Here is a 27,706-nt window from a genome sequence, read left to right on the forward strand (position 1 = left end):
GTGTAATGAATGAATCTAGTATACAAGTTTCACTTTTTGAATGGAATTACTGAAATAAATCAACTTTGTCATGATATTCTAATTTTATTACCAGCACCTGTACACCGTCCAGATCTAAACACTAGCGTGGAGAATGTATAGCTGCAGGTGGAATATATATAATAAGAGCCAGATCAAATGTTATTTACCTTGATTTATTTACTTCCTACAGCGTAAAGTCACAAGTAGACTGCAGAGCTTCCCGTGTACATATACAAAGTACAGCGACGGTAAAAGTGCGACGTGCATTCTTTCTCCGATATAGAATTCTCTTCATCATCTGAGTTCTCCTCTGTTATAGGATGTCTTTATGTGAAAACAGCAGTGTCAGATCCGGGGAAGCGTGAACGCGACTGAGAGAATAAAACTGAATTATAAAAAAAAAACAAAGCTAACTAACCTTTATAGTATCATAAAGTTACACCAGCTATTACTAACTAAAATCAAATGTATGTTTTTATTCTAAAATAGTAAGAATAAGAGCAGCTCACTTCTCAAAACAGAGTCGTCCGGGACCGAACCCGTGAAGTTTTGATTATCAGTCAACAGTTGTTACTGTTGCGCCACCAAAGCAATCGTATGAAAGAGGTGTCAATGTCGCACCCTAACGTTGGTTCTTTTTCTGCAGTTACATTCTTGAAGAGAAGCGCACTTGTTCTGTTATATTTGTACCTTTTGTGAAAGTGTTTATTTGATATTTGGACTTCAGGCTTCACACATTATACACTTCATGTCTACATTTCGTCATTTATTACTAAAACATGAAAAATGTTTCTGTTTTAACAATGTGTTTACATGGATTGTTGCAGACACGGAACACACATGAAATGTATGTATTCCAAATGACAATGTATTATTTACTCTATACAGCTCCAGGTACTTCACTCCAAGATGAACACTGAGCACTAAGAACCTTTGTTGTGAATTCAACTGCAGCGCTGGGCAGGAGGGATGGGATAGCAGGCTGCTTGTGCTTATCGACACATTTACAAGACAAAAGACGCTGACAGAGAGGTGCAAAGGGATTTAAGGTGGGACGGATTTACAAGTTTTTTTGTAGGCTTTGGTAATTGTAGTGTTAATGCGTTGGGACAGGAGAGCCTGGGTAGCTGTTTTGGCCCTTTTTTAAACCGGAGAAGCCCTCTAAGCCGTACAGAATCTCACTCCCGAAAGCAATCTCACTCCTGAAAGCAACAGAACCTCCTCCGCACGGCAGTGAGCCCGGTGGTTAAGGGACACTAGTTTTGGCTTCAGCATATTGATCTAGATCGCCCTGTATGACGACAGATCCAGGGCTTAGTGGACCTGATTCAAAGCTGGATCTGCGGAGACCCTTTCGAGCACATTGTGGAGAAGCTCCCTATTTATGCAGTCCTGCCAGGGATAGACAAGAGCCTTTATGATGAAATGCTGTGGAATGATATCCACTCATTGCTGGATGTGACCCGCAGACTAGAGGGTGCACAAGCCACCTGGAAACAGGGCTACCCAGGCTTGACCACGATTTCGATCCAGCCAGCACAGACCTTCATGACCAGACCAGCGCCACACATAGAAGATGCCATAGTGTGAACATCATACTGCAAACTAAATGCAGCTGTTTTTGCTGTGATCATCTGGGATATCTGGCTCAGGAAAGTCACCTCCCACCTGTGCAAACAATGGCTATCGGTCTGGCCCAGGTATGCAGCTCGTAAGTTTCCCCAAGATGTTAAAGGAGGACAATTTTAAGTTCTCTATTATGTTGGCCGGACAGGAATTCTCTACATTGTTGGACTCTGGTAGTGACCTCTGCGTAGTCTGCTGTGACCTGCTCCAGCAAACCCCTTATAAGGAGACCACAGACCAAGTGAACATCCGCTGAGTCCATGGAGACATTAAAACATACGAGACTATATTACTCCCTCTGAAATTTTAACACTAGAATTACCAAAGCCTACAAAAAATACTCGTAATCCTGGCCCACCTTAAATCCGTTCACACCTCTCTGTCAGCGTCTCTTGTGTTATAAATGTGTCGATAAGCACAAGCAGCCTGCTATCCCATCCCTCCTGCCCAGCGCTGCAGTTGAATTCACAACAAAGGTTCTTAGTGCTCAGTGTTCATCTTGGAGTGAAGTACCTGGAGCTGTATAGAGTAAATAATACATTGTCATTTGGAATACATACATTTCATGTGTGTTCCGTGTCTGCAACAATCCATGTAAACACATTGTTAAAACAGAAACATTTTTCATGTTTTAGTAATAAATGACGAAACGTAGACATGAAGTGTATAATGTGTGAAGCCTGAAGTCCAAATATCAAATAAACACTTTCACAAAAGGTCCAAGTACAATACGACAGCATCCGTGGTGCAGTGTTTAGAACTGCCGATTTATAATCCAGAGGTCGTGTGTTCGTAACCAGCTCTCCCACAAATTTACTGTTTTTTGAGTAGTGAGCTACTCTTATTGTTAATATTATACAATAAAAACATACATTTTATTTGCACCTGTAACAGCCGGTGTAAATTTATAGTACTTGTAAAAGTTAGCATTTTTTTTCACTTTTATTCTCAAAGTCATGATGCAACCTACCACCACCCCAGATTTGACACTGTTAGTTTTTATTTGAAACTGGGAGTAACTGTGTATGTGAGTAGTGGTGTGAGACAATGGAACTGGAAATTCTCTGATCTGGAAGGATAAAAGCTGACACACAAATGCTGGTGAATCATGTCTTCTTGTTATGTTAATTTTTTTTATTCGGTTTTATTGAGTGTTCCTGCTCACACTGAATTAGTATGCGCCTTATGGTTCATGATGTCAAAGCCGCACTGACAAAAAAAACAAACATAGGTATATATGATATTTGGAATAATTTGTTTTATGACCTGTATAGTACATTTCGGAAAACCATTGTGGCACTGATGTAACATTATTCATAATCATTCGCTTCCCTCCTTGCAATTATAATCAGTAACCGCATTTTTTTTTCTCTCCATCTTGCTCTATCCCAATATTTTGGTGCATGGTGGTGTTTCTTTTGTACTCTAGGACATGCAGAGGAAAGAATAGTACAAAGAGGTCAGTTCCACGCTATATACAGTCATCAAATTCGAATGTTAATAGTTCCCACACACCAATAGACCGTCCTTCCTACATTTGACATTTGTACCTGTTGCAATGTACACACTTCTCTCTGTGCTGTGGTTCCAATTACATTGAAGGAGCACCTGACAAAGTTTGCTTTCCTGGGGGAAGCGGTGGTCTTGGAATCAGAAGCTTGTCAATGTTGCATCCTGTTTTTCTTTTTCCATTGCCTTTTCTTGTAAGAAGCGACGACTGAGTTCCTCTGCAAGGTGAGCCAAGAACACTCTTCTTTTCTCAGTAGACCCCGTGCATGCCTTGCACAGCATATGTGCATTCATTTCCGCCAGGTTAAGCATGTTGTAGCACACAACAACCGGCCACCTGCATGTCTTCTTCACACTAAATAAGCTCACACCTTCTGGTCCATGATGTCAATGCAGCACCAGGGGAAATTAAGAAAGAGACAAACATGTGTGACATTTTGAAGAAATCCATTTCATTACCTGAATAGTACCAAACAGAAAACATCATTGCACTAATGCAATATTATTTGAAAATGAACAGCGTCAGATCAGGTGTAAATTTATGGCACTTGTAAAAAGTTAGCTTTTGTTTTTAGTTTTATTCTCTGTCACATTCACGCTCTCCTTCCTCCCCCTCCTGAACTGACCCTAACTAACAGCGTCAGCATAAATTTACACCCGAGGTGTGTCGACTGGGTCGTTTCACTGCAAGAGCAGATAGCCCTCTATTACGTTGGAACATCAGCAGTGCAAGCAGGAGGCACAAAAACATAATTATGACAAGACGAGTAAACTCTGCGAGTTTAAGAAGGGGGATTGCGTGCTGGTGTTGATCCGGTCTACCACCATCTCTGGGGACGAAGGTTTACTCTGGTGACTGACCACGCCCCGCTACATTGGCTATTAAATGGATATATAAACAGAAGTACACGAACGCCTGGTTCACTCTGTAGTCTATTAGTTTGCAGACTTTTGCTTTTGGCCACCGTCCTTGGTCTGCACACTCCTCCAATGCTGACGTTCTCTCCCGCCTAGCAGGCTTCCAGCTCGCAGTGGAAGCAAATCCAAGCCAACCATGGTCATGCTATAAGTACCTGCCGTCGTTGGGTGATGTAAGGAATATTATAAATGCAGGGAACATTATTACTTGGCCACTAACCTGGCCACGGTGCTGCCTGATTGCTTTGTCTGTTTATAGGAGAGTGGTAGATCCCACTACAATAAATAACCGTGCTGTTCCTGTTTCAAGCTGAATAAAAGCTGGTTTTGCTATAGTACTGAGACTCGGTACTCCCTGGTTAATCCAAGCTGAAAGAAACGAGAGCAATCCCTCCCTTCTGTGCAGCATGGGCCAAACCACACCCTAGTCACACCCTAAATGACTCCATTGTCTGGTGATTCAGACAGGGTGGGTAATGTAGCACATACTGTTTCTGAAGATCAGTCCAGGTCGTCCTACATTTGAGTTTTTCTGTGGGGTGAGAATGCGCTTGTTGTGTCTTGCCTGGTCTGACTTTTAGGTTCATAACACAGGTTCAGTTACAGGGCTACAGTAGCTGCAGGTTTTTCTTAATTAGAACTATTTATTTACTAATAAAACAATATTTTACCTGGTATGGGCTGCCCTGGAAGGGTAAACAATCCTGGATTTTGTGTTAAGTTAAAGAAAAAGTGAGAGAAGGCCTGTTTTGGTCAGCTAGAAGTTTGTTCAAAATGCATAAATTCAGAACAAGAAGAGGACCCTACTTCCTAGCTCACAGGAAATAATGGGAATAAAACTAAAGTATATTATAGACCAAGATAGGCACTGAATTAAAGAAAACTTGACAATGAAAGCACAAAGGTGTGCCACAGCCACCCAGTGTTCATTTCATCATGAAGAACAACAGGCAAAGTTTCAAAATTTGTTTTTTTTTTTTCTGCCTTTCTTTCATAGGGAAGGCCAACTAGCACCAACCCAATTGCAAGTATATTTGCCTGGACCAGGGGCCTGGAACACCGTGGCAAACTAGATGGCAACTCAGACTTGATCAGGTACCTGTCACTGCATTTTCTCTAATTAGATCTGTGAAGAAGCCCCAGGAGGGATTAATGACTTGCCAGTGTATTGCTTTTCTTTCTTGTTTTTTTTTTTTTTTTTGGATAAGCAGTTTGTCTGAAGTTGATGCACTATGACAAACTAACAAGTATGATCTGGTTTTAGGTTTTCTCAGGTTCTTGAGAAAGTTTGTGTTGAGACTGTTGAAGGCAGCGTGATGACAAAGGATCTTGCTGGCTGCATCCACGGCCTCAGCAAGTAAGTACCCAGCATATCCTTGATTTGTTTATGCTCCATTGGGAGAAATCTTCAGTTCTGAAAGGTTTCCTTTGCTTTCCAGCTTGTTTGAGAATATTCAAGTGTAGGGAATCTGCAACATTCTGGACCATACACAGACCAGGATGGTATTGTTAGTCAGATTCTGAAAAGTTCCTAATGTTAATTACACTGGAAAACAAAACGTTTGCTTCTTGAGCTTAAGAAATTTGACAAACGAGAGGAAACCATTCACTCCATCAAGCCCATTTGTTTAGCTAATGGCTAAGTTGTCCTAATATCTCATCGAGGTTTTTCTTAAAGGTTGTCGAGGTTTCTGCTTCATGTCTTGGTAGTTTGTTCCACAGTCCCACAATTCTTTGCGTAAAGAAGTGTGTCTTGCCTTTAGTTTTAAATACACTTTTTCCGTTAATTTCCACTGATGTCCTTAAGTATATGATACACCCAATTGGTGAATCTCATTGATTTTTGTCCTGCTGTGTGTTTTTGTGTTTTTTTATTTCAATTGCTTACTTTTGTTATTTCCTCTCCTATTATATGTATACATATGTGGTACAACAACCCTAACTGAAATAGTGTCCCTGCTACTAGGGATGCAGCTCAGAAACCCCAAGTCCTGTAGTTTCATTTGTGAATGGGACAGCCGTGCTAAAGTGTCTCATAATACTACAAAGATCTGGCCGCTGCATAAGCATGATGTGATGTGCACAAACTACTCGTCAACACAGCAAAAGATATTTTTGGCTTCTCTTCAAATAAAACTTGAACTGCTGAAAAAAAGTGTGAAATCGATGAATGAGGGAGGTGAAGAATTTCAATATTTGACCTGGAAGTTCCCACAAGTAGCGGATGCCAACATCAACCCTTTGGACCATGCCCTCCCCAGCATTTCGGCACTTTAATTTTAGCCTCCCCAGCAATTTCCAACAGTTTTGATAACTAAAAATTTAGATTTATGGTGATGATAATAAGCCACAATGTTATAATGACAGATTTATGTAATAGAACAAGCTGTATCACTTACCGTCTCACACTTTTTAATCATTTTGTACCATCCATTGTACAGACCTAATGCCAAAATGGCTCCATATAGCAATAGGCTTCAAAACAATTTCAGTGCCAGAAGGAATGCACAAGAAGACTTCAAGAAGTACACAGTTCTACAGTGCTTTGGCAGGCCCTTGTGCTTTGCTCCTGTTGTCTTTGCCTGCTTGTATTTCTCTGTGCAAACTCCATATCTACGCATTGCTGCATTTTCAGCTGTTGTTTTTCATCTGAACCATCTCTACTACAGCCCGGACTGATGGTGCTTGACTGCTCAGTGTGCCATTTTTGTTTCTTAAACACCTACTGCTTTTTTTTTTTTTTGCCTCATTTGAACTTATCCTTACATTTTGGCATGATAAAATAATAAAGAATACTACACTAAAGCATAGCTGAAATCCTGTTTCCTTCTGAAAATTTACAAGCAGAAGCTAAAACTGCTGTACAAACAGCGTAATTAGACAGGAGTCTGTTGTTTGTGTAGGATAGGATGCCAGCCAGATTGTGACAAGTAGGTGTAGTGGCTTTTTGAGAAACTTGCCACTATGGTGGCGGACTGTGAGATTTAGAGTGTAGTGCAACGTAACAGCTATCTGTAGGCCGTTAGGAAAACGATGGTAAATAGGTGGGTTATTATACTGGTCTGTCGGGTATACAGTGGTGTGAAAAACTATTTGCACCCTTCCTGATTTCTTATTCTTTTGCATGTTTGTCACACAAAATGTTTCTGATCATCAAACACATTTAACCATTAGTCAAATATAACACAAGTAAACACAAAATGCAGTTTGTAAATGGTGGTTTTTATTATTTAGGGAGAAAAAAAAATCCAAACCTACATGGCCCTGTGTGAAAAAGTAATTGCCCCCTGAACCTAATAACTGGTTGGGCCACCCTTAGCAGCAATAACTGCAATCAAGCGTTTGCGATAACTTGCAATGAGTCTTTTACAGCGCTCTGGAGGAATTTTGGCCCACTCATCTTTGCAAAATTGTTGTAATTCATCTTTATTTGAGGGTTTTCTAGCATGAACCGCCTTTTTAAGGTCATGCCATAGCATCTCAATTGGATTCAGGTCAGGACTTTGACTAGGCCACTCCAAAGTCTTCATTTTGTTTTTCTTCAGCCATTCAGAGGTGGATTTGCTGGTGTGTTTTGGGTCATTGTCCTGTTGCAGCACCCAAGATCGCTTCAGCTTGAGTTGACGAACAGATGGCCGGACATTCTCCTTCAGGATTTTTTGGTAGACAGTAGAATTCATGGTTCCATCTATCACAGCAAGCCTTCCAGGTCCTGAAGCAGCAAAACAACCCCAGACCATCACACTACCACCACCATATTTTACTGTTGGTATGATGTTCTTTTTCTGAAATGCTGTGTTCCTTTTACGCCAGATGTAACGGGACATTTGCCTTCCAAAAAGTTCAACTTTTGTCTCATCAGTCCACAAGGTATTTTCCCAAAAGTCTTGGCAATCATTGAGATGTTTCTTAGCAAAATTGAGACGAGCCCTAATGTTCTTTTTGCTTAACAGTGGTTTGCGTCTTGGACATCTGCCATGCAGGCCGTTTTTGCCCAGTCTCTTTCTTATGGTGGAGTCATGAACACTGACCTTAATTGAGGCAAGTGAGGCCTGCAGTTCTTTAGACGTTGTCCTGGGGTCTTTTGTGACCTCTCGGATGAGTCGTCTCTGCGCTCTTGGGGTAATTTTGGTCGGCCGGCCACTCCTGGGAAGGTTCACCACTGTTCCATGTTTTTGCCATTTGTGGATAATGGCTCTCACTGTGGTTCGCTGGAGTCCCAAAGCTTTAGAAATGGCTTTATAACCTTTACCAGACTGATAGATCTCAATTACTTCTGTTCTCATTTGTTCCTGAATTTCTTTGGATCTTGGCATGATGTCTAGCTTTTGAGGTGCTTTTGGTCTACTTCTCTGTGTCAGGCAGCTCCTATTTAAGTGATTTCTTGATTGAAACAGGTGTGGCAGTAATCAGGCCTGGGGGTGGCTACGGAAATTGAACTCAGGTGTGATACACCACAGTTAGGTTATTTTTTAACAAGGGGGCAATTACTTTTTCACACAGGGCCATGTAGGTTTGGATTTTTTTTCTCCCTAAATAATAAAAACCATCATTTAAAAAATGCATTTTGTGTTTACTTGTGTTATATTTGACTAATGGTTAAATGTGTTTAATGATCAGAAACATTTTGTGTGACAAACATGCAAAAGAATAAGAAATCAGGAAGGGGGCAAATAGTTTTTCACACCACTGTATATTGCTGTGCACTTGGCCCAGAAACCGGGCCTGCCAGATTCAAAGGGGTTAGGGAAGGCATTTTTCTTGGTCCACATATCTATCAGACATGTCATCAGTAACAAGCAGCTTAAACATCTGCTGCTGTTGAGAATTTTCTTGGTAACCACAGAGCACCAAACTACGTCCAGTTGCTTGACGACATGCTGCATATCATATAAAACTTTAGCAACACGTCACACTTCATAGTTTTGCATGCTTAAAGCAAGTGATGAAGGACTTGACAATGACAAAGTAGTATCAGGACAATTGGAATCCATAAATGCTCGCCATCTAGTGTTGGACACTGAAACAAAGCATTGAATGAATGCAGTGTGTCAGTATTATTAAGCGGTTAAACACTAAATTTGATAAAATTCCCTGTTTCTCCAAATTCCTGTGACAATGAATCTGAAGTTATATCTTTTGTTCAGCTTGAAGCTGTCTATCATAATCACCAAAGATGTTCCAAGAAGCAGAACGTTTTGAGAAATGGTGTGGGTGTCTTTGTGGTGGGGTGTATGTTGAGAGGTGGGCTTGGACTGTGATCATGTGTAGTTTAATTTCTTGAAGGTCAAAGACTATGCCGACAGACCACTGCTTGTAAGTAATGCTCTTTTTGTAAAATCTCCTCTCATACACACAGTGCCCACCTGTATGTGCAACCATTTAAGAAGACCCTGTCATGTTGCCTCCTATCCTGTGTTCATCTGCTTTCTCTCTATTTCTTTTTTTTGCAGCTGCAAGCTGAATGAGCATTATGTGAACACCACAGATTTCCTGGATGCTATCAAAAATAATCTTGATAAAGCTCTGGGAAAAAAATGAGCAGTGGAATGTAGACCATCCATGAATGAAGTTATTTTTTTGTTTTTTTTACCTTATTTTTAACTTAACGGTTCAAATATCCACATGCATTTTGTCTGAAAGGAAACAAAACAGCACTTTACGTTTCTGCTGTTTTTACCAGTTTGTTGGTCCGTAAAGTGCTTGTGACTCCTTGTTGTCGTATCGGAATGTGAAACCCATTGGACACGATCTTGGAAGTAATGATATGACTGAAATTCATAGCAATAAAAACATCCATTGAAATCCATTTGATTGGGAGTGCTTCACTCCAGCGGCGGCAGACATCTTGGAAGCACCAGTTGTTTTTATTTTCCTGACAGTTCAGATGTTTAAGTAGTTTTTTAAAACAATTTTAAAGCACTATTTGTGAAACCCTTACAAGAATAAAAGTCACCGATTGTGTCCGTGTGATGTTTGTCCAGTTAGACACCCTCCTGGCTTGCAACAGGTAGGCGTGTCTTCGTATCTGGAGGAAAGGCTTTGTGATGAACACCTTCATCAAAGTCATTTGCACTGAGACTTTACACATGGATAGTTCTGCATTGACCTGCTATGGGAAAAACAATGATCTAGTGCTGCCGTTTGAACCTACAGCCTGCCGATATCCTTCTGGCTGCACTGCCCACATTTTCCAAAAACTGCCCACTCCATATACCTTTAATTATTCAGCAAGAAATACCGACCTCTACTGCTTTTAATCTTTAATTACATTACATTTGACATGGTATCTACAAAGGGAACACTGTTCAGATTTTAAATCTGATTTTTTTTTTTCTTCAAAATTGAACACTGTTGCATAAAGCTCTTGTGAACAGAAATTGAATGTTCTCAAATGTGAAGAAGGCCCCTCTCCCAGCATTACATTTATATTCATATCACAAGTGGAGTACCTCAGCATTATTGAGCAGCAGTCAAGTGAAACAGCGCGGGTCAAAATGACCTTCTGTTTCTTAAAGTTCTCACTTGTTTTTCTTCCACTTAAAAGTGTTAGATCTGACCGTCACTTGGGCAACGTTATAGACTAGTAAGCATTATAAAAAGTGCTAATGGCATTAGACCTGAGCATTACTCAGTTGACGGTTTAGGCACTACCTACGTTGAGTGTAAGGCCAGTGCATAACCAGAACAGTGGTGTGTGTAGACATGTCTTCTCCTAGCCTAATAATGGCTTCTCATAAGAAACATTTTTCAGCAGCCCAGGTGTCGCACGCTCTTGACGGTAATACAAGCAGTGATGTTGAGGAGCTTCTCATCGGCAGTGATGACGAAGTGGATCTGCCCTTGGGCAGTGAAACCTCAAGCAATTTTGATTAATCTGAAACTGATGCTTGCGTTTGGGTTTCTGGTGGCCCTGTTTCAAATAAACCAGCACCACCTCATTTTGAGGCAGCCAATGTCCACTTACTTGAAGTGAAAATCTTGATGACAACATGATCAAATGAATTGTTGTTGAGATAAACCATTGTACTGAACAGTGTCGGGCAAATGACTGTACACCTAAGCAGTTTCCCCGTTCAAACAAGTTGGAACCAGTAGTTGCTGCTTATATCTTGTATTAGCATCATCTTTATTATTCATTTCCTATTATTTGTATCATACTTTTTAGTTTGTTTTTCATGTTTCAGATGAGATTCAATAAGTGTCTTTTTTTCCAAGCCAAAAAATGCAACACTTACATTTTTTTTCCCCTCAAAAAAAAGTTAATGCTAAGGAGGTTAATTTTTACTTTTCTGGCAGTGAACTTTGCACTGTTGATGTCAAGCGAGGCACCATGTTAGCCAATCAATGAGCAGTGACTGGGCTGAACCAATCCAAATGCTCACTTACTCAGTTTTAGTTCACAAAAGTGTTTTCCAAAAGTGGTACATTTGCAAGCTATTTTAATACAAATGCACGTGCTCGCGATGTTGTGAGCACACAACTAGATGACTTGATGTGGATTATTGGACAAGAGTGCTCGGAGATTGATTTTGTTTGCTGTTGTATAGCATCAGGCACCATAGATGGCTATTCGATCATAAATGTTATCATTGTCGTTCTGTGTTCTGCATGAAAACATGGATTTTTTTTTTCTGCGCCATAACTACAAACTATAAGTAAGTAATGTCTAGAAAAGAACAATTTCGGGTGGGGTGTCCCATTCCACTTAAGAAATTTGCTCAGCTAACTTAAGACAGATGTTACATGTAGTCCCAGTAAAGGGCATCCTTTAAAGTCACCGTTTTTCTCTTTAGTCTCACACATTAAGCACAAGCTGACACCATAAAGGTAAATAAATTTTTTATTTACAGTATTCTGTCAGATACACAACGTTTTACATGTACTGTCTACCCACATTAAATTCACTTCAAGAGCTCATCATACAGATAAGTTTACTTCACAATATACTTTTGCTAACATCATTGTGAAGGTAATAAAAATCCTTGCAAGTAGCTGCCTCTTCCTGTGTTTAAAAACGCATCAGCGGGTCTAGACAGTGTCTCAGTGCAACACTAGGCCAGTACTGCTAAAACAAATGGTGGCTTTCTTCTGGAAGTGCAGCGTGGTACCGGAGACTTCCTCAGTGGGCTGTCTTCCATGCTACTAGTAAATCTATGGATTAAAACTATATTCATTTTTTTGGTGTCAAATTCAGAAAGTGAAACATGCCTGAAGTGACTTTTAGGTGTTCCTGATTTGTCAATCCAGTATCCAAGTAGTAATCACAAGGTTCCATCATTCTGAACAGCTTGGAGTGATGGATACTCAAGAAACGTGACCTTGTCCTCTGCCTTCAAAAATGTTACCCTCGTGTCCAATCCCCAACCTTTGCTTTTTGGTCCCATTTTGTTTATAAGTACATTGGAGGATTTGGTATGCACAAGCTGTCTGGTTATACCGGAAAGAAGAAACAAAAGTAGTGCAAACATAGTGGAAAGTGCAGTGCCCCGGCCGCCACTGGCATTCATTCACAGTTGGGCACACCAGATTTTTTTTTTTTGGTGTGTTAGATGGATGCACCAGTGCTTTGCACAAGGAAGCTTTCACTCTTCTGTCACTATCTTCAGGGTGACTGGCCTTTCTAAGACACATGGAGCTTCTAATCATAGCTCTGGATGGACAGGTGGGCAAGCAAGCCCTGTGCTACAGCGTCTACATCTACACAGAAAGTCAGAAGCACACAACAAAATAAACATTTTTACAGACTTAATACCTTCAAATCTTTAAATTTGGTCTTCTGAAAATGCAGAGGGAAATGCCATCACTGGCTTGGAGGCCTTCTGATTTGCACCCTGCTGTTACTTTTTTATTTAACCTGTCACTGGCTGCCACTTAAGAATCATGTGATGCCAATTTATGTGATTTTTAAAAAGGATCTTTCTGAACATCAAAGAGAAGTGCAATCTGCACTCCCTGTTGGGATGCAGAGTGTTGAGACAAGCCATCCAGGTAAACGACAAGTTCAGCCAAATGCATGGGCTGACCACAGAACAAGATGCATGCATGGCCTGTCAGCATGTGAGATAATAAACCAACCGTCTGAAATAACAAAAAGAAAATCCAGTGGAATGTGGAAGTGCCTTTGGATCCTGGGTTACAAAATCGTTCAAAGGCCACTAAGCGCTGCTTCGTTCTCGATCCTTCATTACAGTCGTCAAAATCATTTGATGCCCGGATGTCACTTAGTGCAGCGCTACAACACTTTCCTTATTAAATACGAAAGAAGTAAGAAAGACCTGTCTGTCCCAAGGGCTCCAAGTGTCACCCTTCTCAATTAGGAGACATAATGAGAGCTCAGGTTGTTTGTGTAACAATTTACAGCCCATCTTGTAAAGATATGTACTATTTATAAGAATGAAAAAATAGTGGGCAGTACGCACCAAACTGTCACACTCATCTGTGCTATTCAGTAGGCAATGCGTGACACCACAAGGTGCCAACAGAGAGGCTGAGGTGTGCTGAATGGTGGACAGTGGTCCTGTCGCAAGTAAGAAGTGTGGCATTAGAGCAGTAGTTCTCAAAGGGTCTGGGACTGAGTGCCACTTTGTCAAAACCAAAGATATGTTACCATAAATTATAATTACCACAAATCATTTCTCTATCCACATGAAAAACACTGGAATGACCTGCGGTGCAGCTCAGCTCCAATATGGAGTTAGTAAGCCTGAACACGGCCTTTATTGATTTAAGGGTCTCTTTTACTCCAGTTAGGCAGTGCCCCCAGAAAGACAACAAAAACCTCCATACAAACAATTCCATCATGCCAGCTACCATGCTGCCTCAGAATACACAACCGGAGCAGGAAGAAGTAGTACAGAAGTAAACATCAGGCACAGTGTGCTCTGAAGTTGGCATCTTGGAGCGGCTTCAAGTATGAAAGATGACCAGGTCAGTCCACAAAACATCTGCTAATGGATCACACTTTGAGAAGCACTGATTTAGATGACGAGTGTCTGGGAGTTCACCAGGAGCCTTGAGGTGATGCTTCATATTGATGTTAACAGTGGGGTGTAGTGTCTGGTGTGGACACCATTAAGCACAGGTGAAAGGGTTCAACCACAATAAAAGTTATGTTAAAGACAGTTGGTTAATACTTGGCCATATCTTGAATGGTTTACTTCAGGGGTTGTGAAATTTCCACATAAGATATTGGGAGACTGGTGGCAATGGGAACAAGGCAGAATGTAGCTCACACTTCTTATGAACTCTCTGACACAAACTACCTTTTTCATGGCCTTTACATAGAACATCAGCAGCAGATAACTGAAAATTTGGTAAAAAGAAAAAAAAAACCCAGATAAAAAATTACTCACTGCCCCTGTAAGAGGAGACATATTTCTGACACCAACAGAGGGCACCCAAGTATGAATACTGTCCCGCAAACAGCTGTTATTTAAGATGAGTCATATGATAGACATAAATGACTGGCAAAGGGGCCGTTCCAAAGGGAATGGTGTAGAGTGACAAGGAAGATGCCAATGTCGCAGATGTGTCAAAGTGTACTGTCCAAAAGGTCTTCCTGCAGTGATGCCCATCGTAGTTAAACACTCATGGTTCACCAAAACTGCGGTCAAAAGACTGCGCTAACAGATAACTGACAGTGACTGTCACCATGTTTCACACAATCAAACTGCTTTGCCACTAGTCAAGAATTTCTGCAGTCAGTCAATATAGGCCCACAACAAACCAATTCTGAGCAAACTGTCACAAGAGAACTACATGCCAGAGGAGCAGTGTACCATGGAAGTGTCCCTTTGTAACCATGAAGCTTGCCAGCAGCTGTTGCCTGGAAACATTATCTGGTCACATTTCTGCTTGTATTTGAATAAGAGACTACGGGTACGTCGTAAATGACATGAAGCCTTCCATGAAGACTCAAGCAGGAGGTGACTCTCGGCAGTTTTGTGGTGTTTCAATTATGAGGAAATGGGACCTTTGTTTGAGAGGACCACCCACCTGAACCAGAAGGGTTACAATGGGTATAACTGGACAACCATGTGTTACCTTTTGTGCTTCATCTCCAGAGTGAACATTGCTTGGTTACCCTCCCAATCTTTCAAGACAATTGTTACAAGTGAGAATGCTTCAAAATGTTACATCTCTACTAGCCCACAGAATCACCACACTTAAATGCCATAGAAAATTGGTGGGACTATTTGGTACCACCTGACTAATATGGCTGCTGCGGGATTTGGTGCTGGAAGAGCAAATAAAACTTGATGTTGCTTGCATCTGCAAACTGGTGGCACCCATGCCAATGAGAATTGCAGCCATTCTTCAGTCTCGTGGAGGAGTTAAGCACTTTTAGAGAAGATTTGGACAGGGGTGACTAATTTTTGTTCAGTGTTGCCTATTTGAAACAAACAAGTACCTTTTGATGTTATTCATATATTTAGCACATTTTCAAAAATGTGGAATGTGGCTCATAAGGACTTGTGGGTGCCAAAGTCCTCATTTGGTCCTGCAAATCCATCTTCTAAACACCCCTCAGTATGATTTGGCTGCAGGGTTTTCCATCTTGTAGAAGTTAAATTCTTTGGTCTACAGTGATCACAAGGAAAAAGCACTAAACAGTCCTTGAGGCCAAGAAATGGAAAAAAAAAATCAAATTGAAAAAACTAAAAAGAAGATGAACGAGCTGCTAACTACTCTACATTCATCACTGCCTCAAAAACATGAAAAACATAACATGCCGAGGGGAAAACAAAGGCTGGCATTAAAAGAACAAAACACACCAACCTTGAACTGGTTTCAATACATCTGTGCTGTCTTTTTGGAATCAATGCTGTAATTGTCTGGATAACCAAAATGTCCACATTCAAACACAAGTCCGCATGGTAACTTCACTTCTTCTTCCATTTTACTAAGCTGCTGGTGTGTTTGCATAAACATTGTCCCCATTAGGCGGACATTTTACTGTTTCTTCTTCTCAAACGGGCACACGATCACTTGCCTGATGGACCATTCACCAATTTTGAGTTCTAAAAAAGCTCCACTGAATTTCCTTAGAAATCAAATGAAAACAATGCCAGCGGGAAGACCTCCCTGCAATATGGCATCACACGTGGCAGTATCCTCACTCTGCTAACTTTAACTCACTCAAGTCTAATGTGACAGATCTTCAGTTCAGCTTTCTTTTGATTTTAATATGATACTCAGTTCTTACATTTTAGGGAATGCCCAGGGCCTTGGGAGGCCAGAGCCTTTAGCTGGCACCTTGGAGTACAAGGATGGAGACAACCCTGGACGGGACACCAGTTCACCACAATACACTTTATGTCCTCAACCATTTATGGAGCTTGGGTTGGGATTGGAGGTTGAGTGGAAAAAACAAAAATATTCCAGTGTGTACCTGGCAGTGAGCACAAATTTAAAACCTTTGATGCCTCACCGATGCAACCTCGGAGAAAACTTGAGGAAACTCCAATGCTTTAGAACACTTTTAATTTTGAAAGCCTTTCACATTTAAGGAAACAAACAACTGATGACCAAGAATGTATTGTGTAAGGGGTTGAATTCAAGTATTTTACAAGATGAATAATTTTATATCATCAAAATGATTAATGTCAAACTACCAAATTAGAGGTAAATGTTAAAAAGGTTCACAAAAGAAAAGCCAAAAAAAAAAAAATACAGCAAATCATATTTCTCATGGGGCCTCAACCATGCCCTAACCTACCCCTCCATCTCCTCTGGGACTTGTGCTCCAGCATCTCACCTGGATTATAATATATATATATATATATATATATATATATATATATAAACACACACACACTAGACTACTGTTGGCACCAGTTGGGCACACAGATCTGAAAACAAATGGCAATGTTGTCAAAATGGAAGGCTTTGTAACATCATACACTGTTTGAGACAACATGGCTGGAACACAAGCAGAAGACAAAAAAGCAAGGCTGAAGATGCCTTTAAAATGACAAAAACAAATACACAGGTAATCATTTCACATTCATTGCTGGGTTTCAATTAAGCGGCATTGTGAACAAAAAGAAAATAAATAAATACCATTTGATGCCCGAGTCTCTCAGGCAGCTAACCTCCAACCTTGTGGCCTGTGGCTTGGCCCCATATTAATGTTCACAGTCCACTCACTATCTGCAGTGTACAAGACCTGACACCCCCCCACCCCCAACTTCCCAACCAAACAAACATTGACAGACAATGAATCCAACCTCTCTTGGTTTACAGCAGTCAGTAACTAGGCCATCTGCATCTAGCTCTGTTCTTCTATTTTAAGTTTTGAAGAAATGTATAAAAAAAACAAAAGTAATTTCACATCCATGTGCAGTGCCTTGCGATCGTTCAATAAAGCTAATTTCTAGGTTGTCTGGCCTGACCCAGTACTAACAAAATGACTGTATGAGCAACCTCTTTAAGTCTATAAAAAAAACAAAAAAAAAAAACACCATATATACCACAGTAAGTAGAGAATTCAGGTTAGTTTTCAACAGCAGAGGAGTCATGTGAGCCCAGGGCAGGTGTGCATACTTTACTGTGTCCACCTGCCATCCCCTCTTACCCGACATGAAAAAAAAGCAGCCTCCTTTCACAGCTCAAACAGCATAACTTACGCCAAGAATTCTCTGTAGTGCCCAGTCATTCGATGTGCTCTCCTAGATAACTGCAGCTCAGAATCTTCCGAGGCGCCGTTGACAATGGCCTTATTTGCATCATAACAAACCACAGCCATTATCATACAATGGGATACTGGTCAGCCTTCTTGCCAAAACTATAATATCCCATTTCTTTTAGGGCTTCATCAGAGAGTTTGGAAATGTCTGTTGCACGGTTGTCCTCAGGTGTCTCGCTTTCAGTGTAGTCATAGGAGCTGTCCTCCTCGAAGTCTTCCTGACCTTCCATTTCTTGGTGCTCAGAGCTGCTTGTGTCCATAAGATTATCTACATTTTAAAACAAGGAGGGAAGGGGGAGAGAGAGAGGAGCATGGTATTTAATGGAGGTTCAGTTCCCAGTTCTATTACTAGGATGTGTAACTTGTGCCAGGGTCCCTGGAGGACAATGCAGCAGTGTTGAAGTTTACAGAGGTTGAGTGAGGACAGATTTTTTTTGTTTTTTAAACTTTCTCTGTACAGCTGCAGGTGGTCAGCTGTAATAAAATTCACCTTGCCCATCCAGGGAGAGGTCCACGATTCCATGCTTGACCTTCATGTGTCGACTGAGATTCCCTTTTAAGTTGAATTTGCTGGAACAGTATGGGCACTTGAATGGTTTGCTCCCAGCATGGAGGTGCATGTGGCCAAGGAGGTTATACATTCGGTTGAAGGATTTCCCACAGACCTGTCAAAAGAAAGAAAACAGAGAAAATTGGCCAAGTACAAAAATGTTAATAAACTTGAGAAAATAATTTCCTGGCAAGGAATAAATTAAAGAAATAATAGAAATCAGTCACAATAAAGAAAAAAAATCCATCAATACAGTTTCTGACACTTATTTGAGTTTGGGTAGTGGGGGTAGCAGTCTGAGCACCTCCACCAACTTATCTAGGGGGATACCAAGGCATTTCCAGGCCAGATGAAACATATAATCATCTCTGGTAAGTCCTGGTTTCCCCGAAACACTTCACTAGGAAAACAGACAAGAGACATCCTAATCAAAAGACCAAATCACCTCTACTGGCTCCCTTTCAATGCAGAAGAGGACCAGCTCTATTCAGACTCCACCTGAATGTGTTCACTCCTCACTTCTGCTACTTGTATCCACAATCTAGTTCTTTTGGTCACTACCCAAAGCTTGTGACCAATGAATGGTGAGGATAGGAATGTACATTGATGGGTAAATAAAGAGCTTTATCTTTCAGCTCGGCTCTCTCTTCACCATGACCGATTGCAGATGTGGCTCCAATTCACCTGTTGATCTCCTTCTTCCTTCTTCCCTCAATCATCAACAAGTACCTGGAGATCAATTTGCCAGGGCACTTGCCGAAAGCAGCTCAAACCACAATGCACCTGATCCTTGAAGTTCCTCCTGACAGGTGGTCAGCCCACTGGAGGACAGCCAGGCACTCATTGACAAGATCCTTCCCAGGCCTATCGCCAGAACAGGACTCTGGTTTTCCCTTTTAGGGTGAGGTTACTGGGTCCTTCGTAAATTTTTCACAAGGCCTGACTGAACTGCACTTAGTTTAGTCCCTCATCTAGGATCAATTTTCCTTTGGTGACTAGACCAGAGGTGACTGCCCCAAAAAACATGACTTCTAGGTTTATTTAGACACACAAATCCCTCCACTATAATATTAATAGAGGGTTCTATTCTAGAACACAGTTTTATCCAGGTCAGGGTTGCAGAGGTATAGAGCACAGCCTTCCAGAACTGGATGCAGCGCCAGTCCAGTCACCGGGCCACCTCATGCATACACAACTGAAATTGACAACTGACAAATGCCCCAACTGGTACATTTTTGCTGGATGAGGGAAGAAACCAAGAATATGCAACAACTAAGCACAGTATTTGAGCCCTCCCACCACGGCCGTAAGGGACAAGCTCCACTTAGGCGATATGAAATTACAGCTTACCTTGCACTTGAACGGCTTCACAGGCAGGTGTACAATCATATGAGTCTTGAGTGTTTGCTTCTGAACAAAGGTCTTAAAGCAGACATGGCACTGGTAGGGCCGCACACTGGCATGGATCAGCATGTGTCTCTTCAGGTTCGCAGACAGTGTGAACTCTCTTGAGCACACGTCACATTTGAACTCCTTCACTCCCTGGAGTGAGAAATATGGAGGGAAGAGATCAAGATAAGAATGACTGTGTTTTTTAGTATTCTCACAAAGACAACCCCTTCAATCTAAAACCAGGAGATCCTTTCAAATGATCTGTTTACAAAATCTACAAAGAACAAACTATTAAAAATAGCATCAATTCTTTTAGTACAACAGATAACATTTGACAGTGAAATGGACTATGGTGGGTATTCAACAACTTCAACCTAACTGCTGGGAGTCCACACCAAAATATGAAAATGAAAATTAACTTGGTGAGGGTTCATTTGAACATTTTGAAGCAAAAGGGGGAGTGATGTGCAGGGAAGACCTTTCAGAAAGGACTTCAAGTGTCAGGCAGTGCATACAATCAAAAACACTAACTGTGGCCAACTCTGAGATAGTTTGAAGAATTCAAAGCAGGTGCTAATGATCTTTGAGAATTCAAACACTTTCATACTACATAAAAAAACCTGAGGATCCTTATAGGGAAGCAAAATGTCAAAACTAAAGAGCACCTGCAAAATACAACATGCTTCCTAAATTCCCTTTACAATGCTGCTGAAGTGGAGTACAGCAGTGTTACTGGCTCACAAAGGATCAAGTCACCAGCTCTCTGCAGTTCACCATTTTAAACTTCTCTCAAAATGGAGAGAATACCAGTCAAGCTGAGAACTTAGCAACCTAAATAAGGGAATCTTCAGCAAGTCTTTGATAAGTAAGAGTTGCACTAATGCATCAAGACACAAGAGGGCACAGCTGGCACACAGAGGAACTGGAACGCTGGAAGAGCAGAAAAAGATTTGGATCTGGAGGAAGTGAGCCGGCCATTCCAACATCCTTACTGCTAAACATCCACAAGCCATATCCCATAAACCAAAAACTGATGAAGACTCAATTGAGCAGAGCAGCCACTGTTGAGAATGTCAAAAGTGCACCTAGAATTGCAATAAATGCAGGTGAAAAGTTAAATCTTTCAGCCAAATGCGCATAAGGGTGAAAACAACATATTTTACACAACACTTACACACAATTAGCATCCAGCCACAAGTAAGAAAGCATCAACTTCTGTGTCAAAAAATCCCTAAATAATTCATAAAGGCAAAGCTAAATCTTTTTTGGATTAAGGAGTTAAAAGCTCATGTACAAATAAAGGCCAAGACTTCAATACAAATTTATTTTTAGAAACAGTTCCAGGAGCTAAAATTCCATTTGTTTCCCAAAAACAGCTTGCAAGTCAGGAATGGATCTTCTCATAATGGTACTAGAATGGTTAAATTTAATAATGACTCCTCAATCGTATGTCTAGTAGTCTTCCAGAACAAAAACTTTAAATTCTATGGTGTCTTTTATTGCTTTAGTGGAGCCATTAGTCAGGGCTTAGATCAATGGATGACGGTATACAGACTATAAAATTCCCCTGCAGCAAATTTAATTTTGGATGTCATGGCAACAATGCAGCTAGATTATTAATCAATTCAGTTGGAAAGAAATGGTGATGAACCTCCAATAATTGATAATGGAGGTAACGTTAAATATCAATAAATACATATTGTAATAGTCAATGGTACACTGGCAACCATAGTGCTAAGTTTCACATGGTCAGCTTTATTTTCTCCCAAATACAGCACATAACCTAACATTTCCAAACCAGTTCTGTCCAGTTCAGAAATGTGGTGAGGGAAAAGTTTTCAAGATGCAATGCAAGGCAGGAACCAATCACTGATGCAGCACCAGTCCATCATAGAGCCCACTCAGCCTTTCACAGATCCAGCTCAGGGTTACCTACAATCCCAACATACCCATCTTTGGGACATTAAGAAAAACCACAGTACACGGTGCAGAGAAGAAAATAAAAAAAAAAAAAATCCAGACAACAACAACTGGATGAGATTCAAAGCTGAGGTGCTCATAGCAGCAGCACTAACCACAGCACCACCATGCCATGCATATTCACAGGATGTACCCAAGCCCAAAAATAAATATACATCAAGTAAACTTATTTTTGGGCTTGGGTAAATGTCCTATGGTTTTAGTTTATCATATGGCTTAAGTACAGATAAGTTCAACTCATTTATGCAACATGTCTGATGCTTCAGAGCCATCATTACATCAGTGAGTTCTCCAAGCTCAAGAGAAGAATTAAATTCAGAGTTCTAAATATAATGTGCCACATGTTCTATCCTTACTTTACTTAAGTTAGGCTATCACACAACTGATACAAGTTGACTACAAAACAAATTACACTAAATTGTGAAGAAATGCAGGAAGGAAAGAATGAATACCACAGGACATCCAACATCAAGTTTCTGATCAGAATGGTCTTCTATGGCTCTATGGAGAACTCAAAAGTTATAATTCAAGATTTACTTTGCAGAAAATAAATACTACTGTAGCTTGATACAAATGTTGGTAAATCTATCCATATGCAATGTGTAGACTCAAATCTAAAAACAATCATGGCTATAAATACCTAGAGAGAGTACAAAATGGGTACACCTACATTTACAGCCTAATCATTAGAATGTAAACTCAAGCACTCTGCTCACCATATGTAAATTTTACCTCTGTGTCGAATATTAGCTTAAAACATAATCAATGGACAGGCTATGTGGCCTAATGACTAATGTGACACAGCAATACTAATCTCCGCCACTGCTCCAATTACAGAAATGTAGGATATAAACAGTGTTTCCACTGGATCTGTAAATAAAGTAGCACGTATGTTCTCTATAGGATGGCATTATACAAATGACAATGTCCTGTTCAAGCTAATAGGAATGATATGAAGACTCCTTTCCAAGGTGTCAAAGGTTTTTTATTTCTCTAATACGTATTTTATCTCTCTATTACAATAAAAAAAATTTTGAGACACAAGACTTTTTATCCTGCGATGAGATGTGATCTTTTGAAGAGAGACACTTTCACATCCCACAAGACGAGACTTTGTGCCAAGAGATTTAACCCCACCCAGGGCCAAAAATAAAAGACAAAGAGTAGATGACAAAGTAGAACATCGTAAAGAACATGTGCGCAATACACATGCAGAGCAGGTTAGAGACAATGGAAGTGCGAAACTTCGAGAGTCTCAAAAAATGATAGTAAAGATCGCTTTAGCGCAAACAAATGGAAATTATTACTCGGTGAAATAACGGAAAAGCGAAAAGAGATCGAATATATTGTCCAGATTTAAACTTTAAGTCGGAGACTTGTAGATCGTCTAATTCGTGTTTCCATCAGGGAAAAGTAGCGTTTCTTCCCAAGAAGAGGCGTATCCTCGACAATTAAAAGTTTTGTTGTTTGCGAGCAGCAGAGACACGAAGTTGCTGGCGTGTAGTGCAGGCAGGGGGGTTGGGGAACGAAGCGAGCAGGGGCGAAGCCCCCTAGTTTAAGTAAAGAATCAGCAAGTAAGGAGATACAGATGCACATCTGGTACTCTTGCTTCTTATAAGGCTTGACATGCCAATTTTAGTCTCAATGGTGATGCCTTCTATCTGGAGTTTTCAAGCCTCAGTTCCATTTGTGACAAGTAAAATGGGATTTTGACTTGAGTTCACTCTATCAGCAAATTTAATAATAGCAGAATAAAATACAAAATGGTATAAACAGCAAAAATAATTTAGAATTGGAAGAAGTACTGCTATACTATATACACGCAGTACTATCATAGCATCCATTTAATTATTGAGTCAAATTCTGAGCTGTGAGAGAGCCGATCTCCATACGACAGACTGCAGAGTAGAAACCAACTCGGAAGCGTACACCATAGGCACAGTCACAAGCATATGACATACATAAACAGTAATGTAATAACGTGCAAAAACAGATATCCTCATTTGATAAACAACTCTAGATGTCTACTTTATAAAGTTATTATTGTCACGTGTATAGAGTACAGTGAAATCCCAGTTGCATGTGCTAATCAACATGCAACACAGCCACTCTCTGGTGCCATAATTAGTGAGAGTAATTACCTTACTATGAAGTTTCTGTTTCTAATTCCTGAAAATCTCAGAACACATTTATCATTAACTGACAAATAGAATAAGGAAATTTGTATTATAAATAGCATGGTGTACCTCTTCTGCAATGTAACAGCATTACAAAAGTTCATTCTCACCCACACCCAATTATTTCACAATGATGAATTATGCTTTAAAACATGATGGTTACATTTTGTCATATGCATATATGTATCTTATGGGGTATTACTGTATGTGTTTATTTATACACACATACATGGTTTAGACTTTGAGCTGTAATTTTATTCATACTTCACAAGTCAAGACAAAACATGCATCAACTATAGCAATGTCAACACAAGTTCAAAATAAAATAGTCCTTTAGAACAGGGGTCACGAACTCTACTCCTGGAGGACCACCGTGGCTGCAGGTTTTCATTCTAACCCTTTTCTTAATGAGTGACCTGTTTTTGCTGCTAATAAACTTCTTAATTGACTTGCTCTTGAACACTCAGACCCTTTGTTTCTTTTTTCCTTAATTAGCAGCCAAACAATACATACAAAATGAGCCAAAACAACTGGCGTCCGTCATACAGTATCTGAAAAGAAAGAAAGATGAACGTCTCAGGAATGTCGATCTGCTCAGGCTATCAAAACATTTAATCAGTGCTCTTACAAAAGAGAAAATCAACAATTTCAGAAATGTCCGCTATTGCACAATGAGACCAGCAACAAGCCATGGAATTACAGAATGTGTTTAATGAACCACAAGACTCTGTGCTTAATTAAGAAACTGGTTGAAGTGAAATTGGTTGAAGTTTGAGGGCCTGACTTGGTTGGTCTTCTGTTGGCTCGCTCACTTCACATTTCACTTCTATTTGGGTGCCATTTAAGGAAAGAAATGAAGCAATTCAGAGGGAACGATGAAGAAATTCAGGGCAACAAATCTTAAAGCAATTCAATTAAAATGAATTTGTAAGAAGTTAATTAGCAGCACAAACAGGGCACTCATTAAAAAAAGGGTTAGAATGAAAACCTGCAGCCACGGTGGTCCTCCAGGACTAGAGTTGGCAACCCCTGCTTTGGAAAACACACATAAATCTGGGGAATTGTTTTAAAAGTTAATACAGCACAGCCATCCTTCTCAGATGACAGTGGCTCTGTAGTCTTAAAATGAGAGCTCTTTGGTATCTGTGGTACACTAACATGCTCTCCACTGGTTTGGGCAAACAGAGTGAAGGAATAGCTTTTCCAAGATGTGTAAGCAAAGGAGAACCTGGATGTCATTATGGGGTAATGGTTTGGGGGGGGAGGGGTGGGGTGGTGTATTCTTGGGGAGAGAGAGAGAGAGAGACCATGAAACCATAAAGTCACAGCTCATTAAAATTCAACAGGAGCCTCTCTGGTTTTCAGCAGTATGTGTAAATACCAAAGTTCTGAATGTAAAAATAGAAAAACAATGACAAAATATAAGCATTAAACAGAGCATACTGACCTTATGGGTAAGTGAGTGCTGCTTCAGGTGGTGTATCTGTGCAAACTCCATCCCACACTCTGAACAAACAAAGGGGCGAATGTTCTGGTGCTTCATGAGGTGTGTCTGCAGCTGGCTACGGTAATGAAAGGTCTTATTGCACTCGTGACACTGGTAAGTAGTGGGACCCTGGTGTGATGTCAAGTGCCGTTTGAGCTGGCTGAGCGCAGGAAAGTCCAGGCCACATTCCACACATACGTGGCAGCGCCCATTCTCATGCTTTGTCTCGTGGGCTTTCAGCTCACTTGGGTAGGCAAAGCCTCTGCCACAAAAGCGACAGCTGTAGGGCTTGATGTCGGTGTGCTGCAGCATGTGTCTTTTGAGGTGGCTGGTCTGTGTGAACGCCTTCTTGCAAACATCACATTTGTGCGGGCGAGTGCCCTGGTGAGTTAGCAGATGTGTTTGCAGATGGCTAGGCTGTTTAAAGAGCTTACCACACCGTGGGCACTCATGGGGCTTAATGCCACTGTGTCCCAGGATGTGTGTTACCAAGTTGTACTTGGAAGTGTAGGACTTTTCACACATGCGACACTTCCAGCGTTTTAGGCCCTCCCCCATGTCCACACAGTATGACTCATCAATCTGTACATTAATGTCCAACCGGTCAATTTGTGCTCGTCGCCCTTGCTGTAGGCTTCCATCATTATCCGTCTGCTCCTGCCAGCTGATGTTCTGGCTGTTCTCATCAAACTCCCCTATCCCATGACCAACTGCCTCTCCAGACTCATAATCAACTTCAGTAGGCTCAAAATACTGGCTCATGATGGGGCTACCCTCCCCTTCATCACTTGGTTTGGAGAGGCCTTCATCCTCCTCTTCTTCATCCTCATCATCCTCAACCCCCTGAGGTTCACTTTTATGGAACTCATTCTCTGTGCAACTAGAGTTGTTGTGCTCCACTTGTTCGATTTTGAGATCAGAATTTGAAAGTCTTTGGTGCGATTTATGTTGTAAACTGCCCAGATCAATCAACTTTACTCTGTCCCCACCACTAGAGATGACCATATCCTGCATACAGTCAACATCTTTGGATGTTTCCTGCTTTGCCTGCAGCATTGCCATGCTGTCTAGGTCTTCACACTCTGATTCCATCTTCTTTCGTCTGCCTTTTCCTTTGGGACCAGTCTGTGAGGAATGCCTCAGTTTTGTATCTTCTGACTTGTCACAGTGGGCATTGTTGGCTTGGCCTTCCTCACCCTGAGGATCAGGCAGGTAATCACCATTTGCACCAATGAGCTGATCACTATAAGAATAATCCATTTCATCTGTCTGAGGAAAAAGAGATACTTTGGACTCCCCCGTATAGAAGCCATTGGGTGCAATGGTAGCCCCGAACACCTGGTTTTGAGAAATGAGACCTAGAACAGCAGCTTGTGCTAAAGAAAGCACCACCACAGGGTCCGTCTGAACACCGGTATCCATGTAATGCTCCATGTTTGTGTGAGAACATCTAGTCAATCAGCTGCGTCCTCTCCCTATAAAACAAAACAAAAAAATTAAATCCAAAGTAAAATAATATGCTACTAAAGAACTCTGTTGCACTTTCTGCATTGAATTTTCAAGAAGAAGCAGCAATCTATTACAAATTCACATTTAATATATTTAGACTCCTGACAGTAACACTGATACTAATAAAACACAACTAAAATGACAAGAGTGAAAGACAACTTTCAATTAATAACAGGTTTTCAAAATGTGATCACAATAACGTTACTTTCTGTTAAAACAGGAAAACAGATTACCTCTCCTAGGTGTGTGGCCACTTTCTTGTATGGAATTCTCCATACTTCCTACATCATGTCATCTACTGTATATGTTCTGTACAACTGACTGAGTGGGTTCTGTGCGTCAGGTGATGCAACTTCTTTCAAAAATGACTGAGCTAATCTTTCTTTCTCCATAAATAAAGAATTCGGTGTTTGGTTGGTGTGGCTGGTGTAGAGTATAAGCATTCACCATACATCTAGTATGGTGTTTCATTTTCTCCGAGTGTGATAATACTTCCAGGTATATGAATGGTGTCTTGTAGAGATTTTGAGAAGTATCAGTTTAACATACAGTGCCATGAAAAAAGTATTGCCTGCTAGTGCTGGGCAGTATGACCAAAATTCTATATCACTGTATTTTTCAAAATTATACCGGTTTCACGGTATTTTTTTCTCATGCATGAGTAGATGTTAACCACATTTTCCACTGCAATTACTGCAGAAGACTGGCTAAGAATAACCTATTCCACTGTCATGAGCATTGTACAAAAAAACATTTTAATGTGCATACAAGTATTAATACAGGTTTGCATGGCCCCATAAAGTGATAGTTTTCAAGGGGGTGGCACTAATGAAGAGAAGATATCACAT

At 40.7% G+C, this 27,706-nt stretch overlaps 2 protein-coding genes and 1 long non-coding RNA gene across 3 annotated transcripts in view; 2 read left to right on the forward strand and 1 right to left on the reverse strand.

The window, feature by feature from the left end:
* idh2 (isocitrate dehydrogenase (NADP(+)) 2) overlaps positions 1-10,025 on the forward strand; it is an 87,180-nt gene extending 77,155 nt beyond the window's left edge. The window contains exons 9-11 of the mRNA XM_028823918.2: positions 5,072-5,169; positions 5,339-5,431; positions 9,528-10,025. Coding sequence (XP_028679751.2) covers positions 5,072-5,169; positions 5,339-5,431; positions 9,528-9,615 — 279 coding nt within the window. The 3' untranslated portion in view covers positions 9,616-10,025. The remainder of the gene's footprint in view (positions 1-5,071; positions 5,170-5,338; positions 5,432-9,527) is intronic.
* Positions 10,026-11,318: 1,293 nt separating this feature from the next.
* LOC127526101 (uncharacterized) lies at positions 11,319-12,523 on the forward strand. The gene is made up of 2 exons (XR_007933718.1): positions 11,319-12,199; positions 12,302-12,523. It is a non-coding gene; the product is annotated as an uncharacterized LOC127526101 (long non-coding RNA).
* Positions 12,524-16,431: 3,908 nt separating this feature from the next.
* The window catches only part of znf710a (zinc finger protein 710a), a 79,009-nt gene continuing 67,734 nt past the window's right edge, over positions 16,432-27,706 (reverse strand). The window contains exons 2-5 of the mRNA XM_028823915.2: positions 25,311-26,824; positions 19,665-19,856; positions 18,255-18,429; positions 16,432-18,032 (exon numbers count right to left, since the gene is read on the reverse strand). Of these exons, the coding sequence (XP_028679748.1) occupies positions 17,827-18,032; positions 18,255-18,429; positions 19,665-19,856; positions 25,311-26,783 (2,046 nt within the window). The 5' untranslated portion in view covers positions 26,784-26,824 and the 3' untranslated portion in view covers positions 16,432-17,826. The remainder of the gene's footprint in view (positions 18,033-18,254; positions 18,430-19,664; positions 19,857-25,310; positions 26,825-27,706) is intronic.

This window comes from Erpetoichthys calabaricus, chromosome 17 (genome assembly GCF_900747795.2).
Source record: "Erpetoichthys calabaricus chromosome 17, fErpCal1.3, whole genome shotgun sequence".
Lineage (NCBI taxonomy): Eukaryota > Metazoa > Chordata > Cladistia > Polypteriformes > Polypteridae > Erpetoichthys > Erpetoichthys calabaricus.